Genomic DNA, 16,200 nt, shown 5'->3' with positions numbered 1-16,200 from the left:
CTATGGGATACCAGACAAAATCATTTCTGCCATCAAGGTACTCTACACAGATACGTCTTCAACCATCTTAACCCCTGACGGAGAAACATCATCTTTCTCAATCAAAGCCGGAATACTGCAGGGAGACACACTTGCCCCATTTCTCTTCATCATTGTCGTTGACTATGTGCTACGTATGTCAGTTGATACCATTTCTGGCAAGGGCTTTGAAATAAAACCAAGAAGAAGTTCCAGACACCCAGCTGAATACTTGACAGACACTGACTTTGCTGACGACATTGCTCTTATCAGTGATTCTCCAATGCCCAGTCTCTTTTACAATCTCTCGAACAAGCCTCAAATTGTGTAGGTCTTTTCCTCAATGAGGCCAAGACTGAATATATAAACGAGTGCCTGTCCAACAGTGATTGCATCATCCATACTCTCAACAATGCGCCCTTAAATATAGTTTCTGATTACAAATATCTTGGGTCATACATATCATCATCTGGAAAAGATTTTCTAACTAGAAAGGGTATGGCCTGGTCAGCCTGTAATGACATGCATAAGATCTAGTCATCAAATCTAAGTAGAGACTTCAAACTTGAAATCTTCAAAGCCACAGTCGAACCAATTCTACTATATGGCTCAGAAACCTAGATGTTATCAAAGAAGCTTGAGAGGCGGTTGGATGGAACCTACACTCGCCTCCTTATGAGAGCTCAAAATCTCTCGTGGAAGCGTCATCCAACCAAAATGCAAATATATGGGAAACCACCTGTGTCATCTCTTGTGAAAGGTAGAAGAGTCCAGTTTGCTGGACATTGTTGTAAAGCTGAAAACGAGGCAATTTCTACTCTTCTCCTCTGGAAGCCATCTACTCGCAATACGAGAGGGCGCACACTCTCCTACCCTGATGTAATGTCCAGGGATACAGGTATCCAGCAACAGGACCTCCGTAATGCTATGATGGACTGTGAAGTCTGGCGTAGCATGGTAAATTCCATTGTCTCGACCACGGTCAAAACAATGATGATGATTTCTGTTTATTTTTAAATGTATCAAAAAATTGCCCTGCATCTAATGCCGTATTACAGACAAGGGACCAAATATTGTAAGTTAGGGAACTAAACAAGCATAGGTTCACTAAGTGCAATAATTCTTAATATTAAAATAAAGAAAACAAGTCAAAATATAGTTTCTGGGCACAAGCACAACATGAAATTGCTTACAATACATTGACATTTATATGGAGGGGTCACATCATCTCATTATACATCCTTCGTCAGTATGCAAAACCTACAACTGATATATGACATATTATTTAATGGCTGTGTTACCTTTAAGAGACATTTTTAAAAATTATCTAAATGAAAAACCCTCCTTGAAAGCTGAAAAGAAGCTTAAACTTTCATCCATCTGTCAATTATTTGCAATGAGTGGATGACAGCAAAACCAGAACAATGGTGCTCCACCCTGGTGGTTGATTGTGGTAACACAAAACATCACAACCAGAAGAATGAGTTTTACATCCGGTGTGGGAATTCTCTTGACCAAAATATAAACATTTATACAGCTGAACTGAAACAAGATGAAATGCAACATCCCCATAGTTTCCCCTACAAACTTATTACCACACAGGTATGGATGCATGGTAAGAAGTTTGCTTCCCAACCACATGGTTCCAAATTCAATCCCACACCACCATGAAGAGCTGTAATGGATTAATGGAAATATTTTAGAGAGAATATGTTCATAAAACCCCTTTATCTGGATGATTTTTCAATTTAAAAAAAAATTTTTTATTTTATCTAGTTTCAGCTCACGAGCTGTGGCCATGCTGGGGCACCGCCATGTGAACTTATTTTATCATACAATCTTAATCATAGACTGTTTTTATTTATCCCTAAGCTCCCTCACTCCATTGGTCAAGGGCTCTGATTCTCCTAACTTTTGGACTTAAAAAAAAAAAGACAAGTAAAGGCAAAATAGCAAACACTGACCTGTCAGAACTTCCCCATCGGATGTCCATTTGTAAGCGACATTCTCACCAACACTTTCTCCGTTCAGCTTGCAAGGACTGTGTTTTAAGGTCTTAATGGAAGCCAGATGATCGGCCCACTTCTGGGCCATCTCACACAGATCTTTAGACATCTTCAAGGTTGGCACACCGTGTTTGGCACGGTAACGGTTATGGGCTTTCAAAGCTGAGTCTTCGAGTTCCTTCTTTTGTTTTGCAGGTGAAACTTTGGTATCTTTTTTCGTCTTGTCCTTGGAAGGCACCGCGGAGATGGTTTCTGTGCGTGAGTGAATACAACCCATATCGTAAGTAGGGGTCCTACGTTCAAAAAGGGATTTCGATTCCGAATTGGGAACTTTCTTGATTGATACAACTTGATTTCCACTTGGGATGCAAAACTGCAAAATAAATACAAATTTATTTGTAATTGGTCAGAGTTTTGATGATGGTTAAACGGAATTAAAATGGTGTTTTGATCATTTTGTCTGAACAACACTTTTTTTTATTATTTTACATCATGGTAGATTTTGTGTAAACCACCCACAACGTTTTGTAAGTTGCTCCCTGTATTCCACCTTCAACCGTCTCCCTTGTAGCACATAAAGAAATCATCGATATTATTGTATGTTATTGTTGTCTGAGCTCGGATTAAAAACAGAAACGGTTGACCTTCACAGCTCCTCAGAGATTTTGTGAGATCATTACAATTGATGCCTTTGAACGAAGTGGACGACTGCAAAAAACAAACACACACACACACACACACACACACTTTGAAAGAACAGTTCGACCCAATAAGTGAGCAATGTGAATATTAACCATCAACGTAGGTCACCAACAATGTAGAGAAAAGAAAATCAATTTCAGCATTCTGACTTTGAAATGAAAGTCAGACGGTAAACTTTCTACATAGCAATGAGATCGATATAGAAAGCTTAGTGAGAAATATTTGTCCACATATGGTTGTTGTTGGCGTTTAGCCACAGGTCATCTGTCGAGCAGATCTATCCCAACTGTCGCCATCAGTTTGTTTTGGAGATTTACATGTTTGGAAGATTTGAGGGAGATTTAGTTGCTATTTTTAGCAAAGAGAACGACCTTGTAGAGGCTCCCTAGTTGGCTTGTCTGTTCAGTGAATCAAAAGATCAAAAGTAGAGGCGTAGTTAGATGTTGTGCGACACAACATCTAACTTTAGAATTTACCGACTTCCCCCGAGACCCCAATCCTGTTCAGGCTTATTTAGTAGATCGAAAAGGATCGCCCTTGTAAAGCGACGCCAAGGCGGACCACACCTAACATCCCACTGCTATCGACGCTGCTGATCAAAAGTTACGATCATCCCGTCGTAACTTGTGATTGCTCTAGATCAGTCGTTTTGTTTTCTTAAGTAACTCTTCTGTGATTAAAAGGTTATGGAAGAGTTGTAGGCACTAGCATACGTCACTGAAGTTAAACCTGTATACGTTACTAGAGTTAAACCTGTATAGGTTTGAAGGTCTGGGTTGAAGGGGCGGCACACACTTTTGCTTCGTCACTGAAGTGATGTTGAATATTTTTTTGAATGAGTGGAAAGCAGAAAATAGAGTGAGAACTTTGCAATCGCAATATGGATTTCCAAAATCGCAGTTGCATTATAGATTCGCAAAACTGCAGTAACAGCTGTTCCAGGTACAGACTACGAGAAACAGCAGTTATGGCCTGAAGACAAAGCAATAACAGTAGTTTATCCCAGCAGCAGCTGCGTTAGCGCTTTGAATAGAAAAAGCAGATGTCTAATGAGAGCAACTGGAATGCCATCAATGGTTTAAAGAGGGAATCGTGATTTAATATTGAAAAATCATTAAATTCCTCGAGAGAATTAGTTAAACCTCGTTGAGATCAACGTCCACTTTCGTGAATGTTATAATATAAATTAGTAAAACCTATAATCAGGCTAATGAGCTTGGAAACAAATGACAAATTATATAATACTAGGTTTCGGCAGATTTCTGAAATGGACAGATGGTCACGAATGGAGGGTGTGACTGTTTTGGACGCTGGTGATCTGAAACGGTTCACTGAACAATGAGCCTATATAGGAGTCAGGCCCGTCGCCAGACTTTGGTGTCTGGGAGTGCTTCAAAATGTTCTGGGTGGGCACTGATTTGTAATAATGCTCAAGTGGAGTTTCGAAATAAGGGTATCACTGTAAATCTGCGGGTGCAATCATTGAATAGTAGGGGGTGAGGTGCGGTGTCGTCAAGTGCACCCCACCCCTTAGCGACGTGTGTGGTTGGCAACAGTGCTTTTTGGCAATAGAGGCAAATATGCATGCGCGCAGAACTAGAGAATTGGAGGGGTGGGTACAGGGAATGAGAGAAACAAAACGTCTGATGTGAAATAAGCTAAGCGTCGAATCAATGGCGTCAAAGAGGCTGCGCCGAAACGTCTCGTACAGCAAAAGTAAATGGTGTGATTAAAGAAATATTACGAAAAATACATTTTACTGCGTCGAAAACAAATATTCTAAAACCAATTTAGATATCCCACTGCTGTCACAATATAATTTTAAAGGCGGTGCTCCAGCATGGCCACAGTCAAATGACTGAAACAAGTAAAAGATTGTAAAAGATTATACTTGCCGTGGCCATCTAATTTTGTTTTCAAGAGAGAGAAAGGGAGATAGAGAAAGAGAACAGAAATCCAGACAATAAGGTTAAAAGAGTACTGAATGCCAAATTGGAACTCCGTCGGTTACGACGAGGGTTCCACTTGATCCGATCAATAGTACAGCCTGCTCGTGAAATTAATGTGTAAGTGGCTGAGCACCCCACGGACACACATACCGTAGTTCTCACGGAGATTCATCGTGACAAGGCTGACCCCTTTAAAATACATGTACAACTCATTTTTGCCAGCTGAGTGGACGGGAGCACTGTGAAATAAAATGTCTTGCTCAAGGACACAACGAGCTGGGTATCGAACTCGTGACCATACGATCACCAGCCAAATACGCTAATCACTAAGCCACGCGCCCTCACAGTCAATACCAAAGGAAAAGGGGTTAACATTTCGGACCCAGTCCCATGATCGGGAATGCGAATTTAACCTTTTAGTCTGTACTCGTGTACTCTATATACATTCGCTGCACTCTGCCAAGTAAAGAGCATTAAGTACTGTAAGAAACGAAACCTGCATCGCTGAATATGGATAAGTTTCTCGGAGGAAATTTCCATCAAAAACATCCACATACTCTGGTGTGTGCGTGGGGCGGCGGGGGATGATGTTGCGCTGGGTACGAATATGAAATGGGTTTGGTCGTAAGCTGTTGCCTCAATAACGCATCCCCCCACCACCACAGACGTAGTTTCCCCCAGCCCCCCTCTCTCTGTGTCTCGCACACGAACTCAGCTCGCTTCAGTAGGAAAAGTTTTAATCTTTTAATGTGGGAGGAGAGAGAGAGAGAGAGAGAGAGAGAGAGAGAGAGAGAAAGAGAGAGAGAGAGCGAGAGAAAGAGAGCGAGAGAAGAGAGCGAGAGAAAGAGAGCGAGAGAAAGAGAGCGAGAGAAAGAGAGCGAGAGAAAGAGAGAGAGAGAAAGAGAGCGAGAGAAGAGAGCGAGAGAAAGAGAGCGAGAGAAAGAAAGCGAGAGAAAGAAAGCGAGAGAGAGAGGTGGAGAAAAGAGAAAGAAAGTAAGAGAGAGAGAGAGAGTAAGAGAGAGAGAGAGAGAGAGTAAGAGAGAGAGAGAGAAAAGAAAATGAGAGAGAGAGAAGGAGGGAGGGAGACCGAGCAAACTCGAACAATTTCTCGAAGTATCAGAGCGAAACATTTCCTCCAGCTGTAATGGCGAATGAATTTAAAAGATTCCATTTTATTTGTCGGAGTCGGTTAAATGTAGCAAATCACTCATGAATCATAGCGAGGAGGGAGGGAGGGAGGGGAATGGGGCGAAGTAGGCTAATGTACTTAGGTATGAAGCGGGTAACCAGTGTTGAAGTATCTTGGTAAGAGGCGGGGGTGGGGCAGAGATTCTCCCCCCTCCCGCCCCAGTGGGGTGTCATTTATATAACACCCGAATTAATGATAATTCCATGTAATCTCCGAGAAACAGAGATAATAGGAACCCAGAGGAGCGACAGAATAAAACCCTTGCTTCAGTACACACATACACAGTTTGTTTTATGTTCAATTATAACCCTTTCTACTACAAAGTTGCTGTATAATGAAAAGCTGAAAATTTCCCAAGATCATATCTCTAATATATATATGAGGAATCACGTTAAAGGCCGATAAAATAAATAACAGTCAATGACTGAGTTGATTTTAAAATTCTATTTCAATTCTTTGAAAGTTCGATGTCTTATACCGAAAACAATATCCGTTGACCAATATTACATAACGTCGCATATTTTCTCAATCATTTCTACTTATTTTTCTGTCGAGAATACAATCGTCTGCGTCGTTCAGTAGGATCAGACGCCTTCCTATTGTTTTGGTTCACTAGTCCCTTGACGATAGGCAAAGTTGGTCATGGTGGACGCAGATGCACAACCGTGGTGCAGTCTCAAACCACGGTTGAGAAAACACAAGCGATAGTCAATACATTCTGGGTAGCCGGGCATTGGGCGATCGCTGGGGAGCGTTTTTGCTGTTCAAGTAGAATCTTCGACTAATCGCCGACCCATGTTATCCCAAATCAATCCGTAATAAGCGTGACATGGCTCACAATTGAGAATACCATGTTATCCTGGATCAGTGATGAATGAATAAGCGATAAAGTAAGCTACATATTGTATAGAAAAAGCTGTAATATTAGCAGTAGCAAATGTACGCCAAGGACATTGCTAGTGAAAAGTCAGTTAATTTATATACATTCTGTTCTCGTAAATTATTACTGGTAAAATCGATTGTCTTGTCTAAGTGCCTTCTTGTTGCTGTTGCCTTTGAATCAATTCACAGAAATCTGTGCTTACAATCCTGTTTCAATTTCCAGTTGAGGTTCTTACTTTTGACTCGTGTAATTTTTTCTCAAACAGACGGTTTTGGCACGTTTCATGCAACGTGTGTTTTTTTCAGTCTTGAAATGAAATGCAAGCCAAGTAAATTGAATACTCAATAGCGTTCAGTACCAGTAAAAACTGGGGGCACATGGTATCGACTAACATCCTTCTTTCTCAAACTGATGACTTTGAACCTAGATCAGAAGTGGCAGAATCGTTAGTATGCCGGACAAAATGCTTAGCGGTATTTCGTCCACCTGCATGTTGTGAGCTTCGCAGGGGCAGACTCTGCCTTTCATTCTTTCGGGATCAATTAAATAAGTACTTATTGAGTAGAGGCGTCGATGTAATCGACTTATCCCCTTCCCCCCAAAATTGCTGGCTTTGTGCCAAAATTCGAAAACATTATTATTATGGTGATGGATCGTCATAACTGTTAGAGAGTCTGATAAAACGCGTTGTGGCATTTTCTCGGACTCTTTGCGTTATTAATTGAAATCCCACCTTGCTGATCATCCTTCCGGAATTGATAAAATAACATACCTAAAAAGTTGATGTAATCAACGAACCCACTCCACTCGAAACAATGTTGCATTTGTGGCAAATAAATGAAATAATAATAATAATAATAATCATTATCATCATCATCATTATTATTATCATTATTATGGCGGCGAGCTGGCAGAATCGTTAGCACGATGGACGAAATGTTTAGTGGTACTTCGCTCGTCGCTACCTTCTGAGTTCAAATTCCGCTGAGGTTCACTTTGCCTTTCATCTTTTCGGCGTTGATAAATTAAGTACCAGTCGTACACTGGAATCGATGTAATCGACTTATCCTCTTCCCCAAAACTGCTGCCCTTGTGGCAAAATTTGAAACCATTATCAATATCAATTTGGCGAGCTGGCACAATCGTTAGCACGCTGGACAAAATGCTTTGCGGTATTTCGTCTGCCGCTACGTTCTGAGTTCAAATTCCGCCGAGGTCGACTTTGCCTTTCATCCTTTCGGGGTCGATTAAATAAGTACCAGTTACGCACTGGGTTCGATATAATCGACTTAATCCGTTTGTCTGTCCTTGTTTGTCCCCTCTGTGTTTAGCCCCTTGTGGGTAGTAAAGAAATAGGTATTTCGTCTGCCGCCACGTTCTGAGTTCAAATTTCGCCGAGGTCGACTTTGCCTGTCATCTTTTCGGGTTCGATAAATTAAGTACCAGTGGAGTACTGAGGTCGATGTAATCGACTTAACCTCCTCCCGCAAACTTCAGGCTTTGTGCCTTAAATAAAAAGAATTACTCTTATTATTGCCGTCGTGTTGTAGCAGTGGATATTGGCAGTCATATTTATTTGTCAAAGCACAGCTGCTTTCTCGCCCATTTTCAAATTGATGTCTACCTCCACGCCTTACTCAATCGACCCACTTCAGGTTTAGATAAAACTATTGATATCAATTACAGTTTTTCTCCAACTGCAAGAAACACGAGTTCGTTTCACTGCTCGTGATACTTTTCGTCTTTTCCCCTTTTATCTTTCATTTTCATGTTACGGTTGTTTAGAAAATACATTTTTTCTCATTACTTGTCCCTCCTCACACACGGCATTATACAATAGCCAAATTCAATATTAACTAATCGACTTAAATCATATAATCGTACGAGATTAATAAAATTCTTAGAGAAAATTCTAGGTGCCGAAACGAGACAATGGTGTACTTTAACTGTGTCGCATCTAATAAACTGGCCTCATTAAAGATCATTAAAAATACGACTCGGTGATTGCTGATATCAATCTAATCTTCGTATTTAGAGCAGAATATATGCCTCAACGAAATTAAATGTTTACATACACAAATCCAACAGTTTCTGTCCTATACAACATCTGTTATTTATGTCAGTGACTTATTGTTAAACTTACTTTATTAGTGAGAAAGTCCAGGGACAGAAAAATGTAGAGCGGTGGTTTTCAACTGGGATCTATATGACTCCTAAAAGAGTTCATATAACATTTTTGGAGATCCACGCAGCAAAATAGTAAATTTGGGATTCACCGCATTTCAAGGACCTTTGAAATATTTTTTTAAACTTTAAAACAACTATGTTTCTTTCTCTAACATTTTCCATAGTTCAACCTACACAAGTTAATGTATTAAAAGCAAAATAGGAATTTTGAAAGAAGTTTCTATGAAACTAGTTTTTAAGCATCGAATGGCTTTGGGAGTCCACCAGAATAAAAGAGTAATCAAAGGGGTCCATTGGTTAAAAAAAGAAAAAAATGGTTGAGAACCGTTGATGTACAGTGTTAACATTCAAGGAAGAGAATACGAAAATTCAGTGATATTGCAGTTAATAACCGACTTCAACAAGAATAGAAAACGTTGACTTACAACTAATTTTATGTTCTCTCTTTACTTGGTAGTTAAGACCTCGTCTGCCTCTCATGTGGCCATTATTACAATCGATGGACATAGACTGGACAGTGGAAAGAGTAAAGCATGTCCACAATGCAACACTCCACAATTATTGTATGTATTGTTTATGATCTTAATGTACAGTCTGACCCTTACCCAGACGAAGATGAGCTAGAGTATCAATACGCCAAGGCCCAAATGCATTATGTTGTCTCGTGAAAGAGGGAGAGAACAAAAGGGAGGGAGAAAGAGAGGGAGAGAGATGTGTCAATGACATGCGGTAGGGGCGAACGCAATATTTATCACGTGGTTAAAAATCTGGTTAATAGTAATAGATTATTTGGTTGTCCTTATTAGAAATGTCGGCTTTGATTAAAAAAGAAAAAAAAAACGTGCGAGAACCAAAAGAATTAGATCTTCAAATATTATTGGTGCTGCTTCTTTTGACGAATTTAATCCTCGTTTTTTCTAATTACAGTTGAAGCAGCTGATAAATCTATCTTTAAACAACTTCTCCCGTTATCAAGGTATTATGATTACAAAATCATGAAAAAAAGGTTGAATAAATACTTGTCTGTTTCTTGAGATTAAAAACTGGACTACTGAGGGAATTTATAATTCCATGGAACCTTTCTTGGAACATCAAAGAACTCCACGAAAGATTACCAAATCTCATCGGCTTTGCAAAGTGATAATAGTAACAGTAGTGCTATGACGGGTTAAACAGTTGGTGTTTAACCCTTATCAAAGCAAACCGGTCCTTTCTCTTTTCGCACACAATTGACTTTCCAATTCAATGTACTTTTGTGCATCCAAGGATCGTTTCATAAGTAAGTAATTTTGAAGAATTAGAAAAAGTGTATATTTTCTAAACAGAATAAAGAGCTGAGGTAAATGCAAAGACTTTCAAATATTCGTTAATATTTATCAAAAAAATATTGCACGTTACTTGTACTCGGTTTTATTCCAGAAGGTCGTACAGGATTGTCTCAACGGTGACTTGCACTTTTCATATATTTTCCAACTCGACTTTGTCAGAAAATAATGTTTGCATGGCCTCTTACAAAAAGTCCTTTTATAAAAATTCACTTCGTATTCTTTGCATTTATATCGCCGGACGCAAATAAGCTCAGCGTAGAGTTTAAAGCTGAAAATATGAGACAGTGTAATCCCAGGGGGTTGAAGTGCCTTCAATACCATCCCTTCTGTTGCAAGCATTCGGGTCAAGTTTCCAGTCTGAGAATAACTTTTTTCCCTTCTCTTACCCCAACTTTCGACGCCCATTTTTGTGGCGTTCGTTTTTTTTTTCTCTTTTAAAAATTAATTGGAAGCAAAAAAAAAAAAACTGAAATGACTCATACAATACAGAATGAATAATAAAACAAAATAATGTAAGTCAATTTTGTTTGTGTCGTATGAGTCATTTGAGTGTGTAGTGTCTAAATTAAAAAACAAAAACGAAGAGCATAAGCACTGATGTGTGTGTGAGTGTGTAATATTCGCAATTAAACGAATTCATACTAAAAAAGGCGAAACACTTACCTTACATCTGCACAATAGAAAAGAAACGGTAACACACACACAACTAAAACATTACGAAAATAATGCTTCTATTTTCACCGAAATGTGTCTAATCTGTCCTACATTTGATAGACGTTTTCATAATCAATAAAAAAAAGTTCTGTCAGAGACGGCTTAACAGGAATGTAACGAGTGTTTGTTTCCACAACCCCCACCACACACACACACACTACTGGAGTCGATAGTATAGCAGACTCACCACAAAAAAGAGCGGTGGTTCGTGTTCAAGTCAACTTACCTTCAAATGGTTTAGTCAACAAATTTCCAACTCCTCAACCATACACGAACAACAACAATTCATTGCTGTCAGCACGACAGCTGTTAGTTGGGTAAATTTTACGTTTTAAGCTAGGTATTGGCAATTCGCCAATACCTAAAATCTTTTGGGGTTGCACCTGGGATCACAGGTGTGATGTTAAAAACTCAGTCAAATTTATGTCACGAAGTATCGAAATATTCGTCCTACAGCTGCGACCTGATTAGTGAAAGTTTCATTACAAATATGGGACTATGTTTTATGGTCGTAGTTTTATGACAAAAAAATTTTCAAAGTTACTAAATGACTGGAATTGGTTTTCCTGAAACGTAATTCTTTCGGTTTCAATACATAGTCTCAGACCAAATCACTTTTTAGACAAGTGCAACTGTAAAATGAATATTTGATTCCACAAATTCATACATATGAAACGGGTGTAAAATAACTATTTTGGTCTTAAAATGTTTCTACAACACACACACACACACACACAGCTACAGGAGTCACGAACTACAGCAGCGCATTAGATTTCGTGTCTCAGTGGATCTAGATTTGATAACTCAGATTTCTACCTTCAAATATTGTTGTTTTGTCCCCTCATATCATACCTTAGCGTATTAACGATATCTGTGAGGTGAACTGATATCAACTGAGAATTGAAACCATATCACATTGGAAGTGATTATACTGACAAAATTTCTACATTTTCGAAAAATCTAAACAAAACTTTATTTGTGCAGAATGGTGCCAAATTTTATCAACAAATCTGTCATGTTTATCGTCTGCACGACAATCCCCACCCCTGAACATGCAATTTAATTGAAATATTCAGTTTATCTTCAAAACTTTCGTAAACACCCTTGCAAGTATTCACTGTCATCTATAATATACATGTTCGGTTACCGACTTTCAAATATAAATTATTTCCCTAAACAAACGTAGACTGCCTATCATACAGACAATGTTTACAATAAAATATTTAAAACCTATTTTGAGCTTTGCTGCAAAAATAATTTGACTGAAATTACTCCTCCAAATATTTTAGGCAAACCACAAAGCGATAGCTTACTGGTTCAGTTTTCCAACTGAAGAGTGAGTCAACCAACTCGTGAAACATGGAGAGATATTTTGTTTCTCTGCTCTTCCGAAAACTTTTAGAGTGTACTTTCAACATCGTGGAATATCACAAATATTGACCCAAGCTTTCTCATATTGAGATACTTGGTAAGCACGCCGTAATGTTAGGTTTTATTTCATATAATTTGCACCCAAGATGGAGGTGGGGTAGATTGGTCCAGCCCACGCAACGCTTTTGAGGATGACATTTTTGGGCTTGCAGTACAAACAAACCTATCTGGGGGCACGAAGTCCTGGAGGAGGTGAGCAGCAAACTCAAGGGCTGCCTCGGGCGGAACACACCTAAGCTTTTCGACTGTGTGCACCATATATTTTCGTTGTATTTCACGGAAGATACCGAGAGCAAACGTGCTCCGGATCGACTAATTTTCTTTTACTACAAGCATTATAAATTATAGACATAGGGGCAATAATCGTGAGTGGTTATATCAACAGACGATCAAGAAACCCACACAACGAGCATTTTCACTGCCTTACACTGGCTTTGGCTAAAATTCCTGAATATCAAAACTTTAATGGTTCGTGAGAATAAAAAAAAAATAATAATCTAAGAAACAACAACAACATGCCGTTACTTCAGTTTGTTCCAGATCATAACTTTTGATGAAAGAAAATTATTAATGGCCTGTAAATCCTTTCTGACTATGTTTGACTCAACCATGACCACAGCACAAACCTTTCCCACTAAACTGAAACATAGATCTACATTTATGTACAAATTTTTAGCTGTAAGGAAAGCAAGAACTAAGGCTTTAAACTCTACGCTGAGGAGGAAGAGGACGCGAGTTCTAACCGCTTTAACGAAAGGGTGAATGTGTTTCATCACTGGTCTAACTTACCTTGACAGGCTAATAAAAAAAAAAACGAGGCGTGTAAAGCGTAAAAAGGAGAATAGATAGATTTAAGTGGGTCGTATTGTTTCAGTTTGTTGGGTAACGGAGTGTTCATGCCAAATACTTTCAAAGAAAAATTAAGGGATAAAAAAAAATGTGAACATTGAAATATAAAAGTTTCCTTGTTTTATTTTTAGGTAAGAGATCATCTTGAGGGTCACTCGTGTCAAGTATTGAAAATGACAAGGAGAGACATAGATAAGTAATATAAACAACTACGGTTGATTGTTAAACAAACGTTCAGAGCAGCAGTCAAATGTCACCTTTCTAGTTAACAATTGAAACAAGGAACTTTATCTTAAGCTGTGGCGAGAGATTCTCTATTTATGATATTTTTACTTCCCCCCTCTCTCTCTCTCTCTCTCTCTCTCTCTCTCTCACTCTCACACACACATACAAAATCCTGATTAAAATTATTTCCGCATCTAGACGATGTGCCTTAATTATCAAATGCTAATAGAGAACAGCTCCGTACGAGGAGGGAAGATCGTCAATAATCAAAAGTTTCCAAACTTATATACCGTTTTAGAAAAGGAGAAGATTTATTATCTGCAAATATGACCGACACGGACACGCGATTTCGCCTCACTAGGTGTCTTCAGCGTGACAATTGTCCTACCTTCAGCAGCCAAGGGGCTTAGATGTACGAGTAGAATATATAATGTTTAGATTGCAGCACTACTTATTCCAGATTCTTTCAGACACGTTAAAGGATCTGAAGGACAAAATTCTGTTAAAGAGTCTAAAGTTGGAACCGAAATCATTTTTAGGACTGACAATGCGGCTGTGTGTTAAGACGTTCGCTGCGCAATTTCTGATTAAAAAACACCATAGATAATCCTGGTTAAATATCTCTTACAAGAGGGTAGAGTCGACAAAAGCCTTGTACATCAAACTTGATTGACAGAAACCATTTGGAAATCCGCCAGAAAGGTTGTCTCTGTTCTAGGGTTACAGACATAAACCGTCGCCCGGCTGAACACCACCACACGACTCTCAGGTACTTCTGGCGGAAACTACTCTTTTGCATGTATTCAGGTCAGATTTCTGGTCAAAGGATAACTTTCTCTCCATCACCCTCAGAGGCCCCTAAAAAGGTTTATGGGTGCTAAAGACCTTGTGTAATATATATATATATATATATATAGGGTTCAACTTATGCCATACTTGGAGCCAACCGTGGGTCGGATTTGTAGTTCATATTGGATTTGGTACACACAGAGTTTACTACCAACAACTAAAGGGCGTTTTACGTTACTGTTGTCTCAGTGCTAAGTAATCAGCCAATCCTGCAAACCCATCTGTTGAATATATATATATATATATATATATATATATATATATATATATATATATATATATATATTACAGAAGATAAAATAAATTTCGAACGCAGTGTTACTGTGAAAACTTAGAAGCTTGGGTAAATACCGTTAGAAAACCGAGAATCGAACCAACCACCTCTCAGATATCGGCTACATAACAATCATTAACCCCTTACCCAACAATTATTTTGAAAATAAATGTATTTTTTCAGACATATTTTTTAATTGTTTTATTTTACTATGTTTTGAATGGTGATTTCGAGGTATATTTCAAACCTTATTTATTATGAATTTTAATTCAATAATATTGATTTTAAATTACCGCTTTGGGCAGAAACGAGTTAACCCGTTTTTAGACGAAGGAACTCGTTTGCTGTCGATTTTGGCGAGTCTATCTTTTGACGAGTTAACTCGCCAGAGATAGAAAAAAACGATTTCGGTCAAAATGAATATATTCGTTTCTGCCGGGTAAGGGGTTAAGAATATGTTCTGGAATTTAGAAGGTAATCAATGATCAGTTGATTCGGAAATTCCTGTATATGATGTGTTAGAGTAGAAATACTTACACACACAGGTCATACCTGGAAATTTCCTAACCAACTCAGCAATGATTACACACACAGACGTACGTATGTGTGTATGTCAGGTAATCATTGTTGAACCGGATAGGAAATTCCCGTGTGTGTGTGTGAGTGTAGATTCTATCAGGTAATCATTAGTGAGCTGTTTCGGAAATTCCCATGTACAACCTTGCTGAATATTTTGTATTCATAGCTTCATGATAAGAAAGTAGGCAGTACCTATGCACTCGGTGCAGAGCCACCGAGATTGGGAGGGGACAAGCAACGACTGTCGCGTTGTTGTTGAACCCTAGGTCGACATTTAACCCAACGATCAAAAGTTTTCCACCTATGACTAATCCTTCTTTTAGTGGCATTAAAAATTATTTACCGAATGTAATTTTCTTCCTTAAGATGTTAGGCAAGGTTGATTTGAGGGAAAGTTAGCTGCTATTTCTAGCAGGCTGAACAATCAGAAGCCCTTCGTAACTTTTGGGCTCCTACGACCGGAGTCGTGAGGATGTATGACCTGATTAGGACGTTGGGCTGAGGGTCATTAAGTTGTGTATTTGGACCAGGGGGTGCATTGTGACATTTGGGGTGATAACCCTTTGATAAACTAGCATCCTGTTCAGCGGTGGTGGTGGTTTTTTACTTTCAGACCCCAAACTGGAAAACCCGGATAACTTCCTGAACCTTTTGCGTATAAATGACCAAAATCAGAACGTTGCCCCTGAACGGAAGGCCCGTCTGCTGCAGTGATCAAGGAAATCAGTTCTTGAAGAATAGATGGGGTGGGGGTGTTAGTTGATTACATCAATTCCAGTATTTGACTGATACTTTATTTTGCCGACCCCAGGGATGAAAGGTAGCGTTGACATTGGCGGAATTTGAACTCAGAACGTATAGAGTCAGAAGGAATACCGCTAAGCATCTTGTCAAACATGCTCATTGGAAATGAGCAAATAAGGGAAATTGATTAATTTAAGGGTCGCGAGATCGAATCCCCTGAAATAGAATAAAAACACGACCGTGTTCATAGAGATGGTTCTGAATAGCGTCCTA

The 16,200-nt window shown here is 39.0% G+C and overlaps 1 protein-coding gene across 4 annotated transcripts in view; it reads right to left on the bottom strand.

Moving 5' to 3' along the window:
* Window positions 1-16,200, bottom strand: part of LOC115222902 (protein PRY1) — a 134,057-nt gene that overhangs the window by 3,347 nt on the left and 114,510 nt on the right. For all 4 annotated transcript variants that reach the window (XM_029793287.2, XM_036511920.1, XM_036511921.1 and 1 more), the window contains exon 5: window positions 1,983-2,397. In XM_029793287.2, the coding sequence (XP_029649147.1) occupies window positions 1,983-2,397 (415 nt within the window). The remainder of the gene's footprint in view (window positions 1-1,982; window positions 2,398-16,200) is intronic.

The sequence above is a fragment of the Octopus sinensis genome, linkage group LG21, assembly GCF_006345805.1.
Source record: "Octopus sinensis linkage group LG21, ASM634580v1, whole genome shotgun sequence".
Taxonomy (NCBI): domain Eukaryota; kingdom Metazoa; phylum Mollusca; class Cephalopoda; order Octopoda; family Octopodidae; genus Octopus; species Octopus sinensis.
This window is presented reverse-complemented; position numbering and strand designations above follow the sequence as displayed.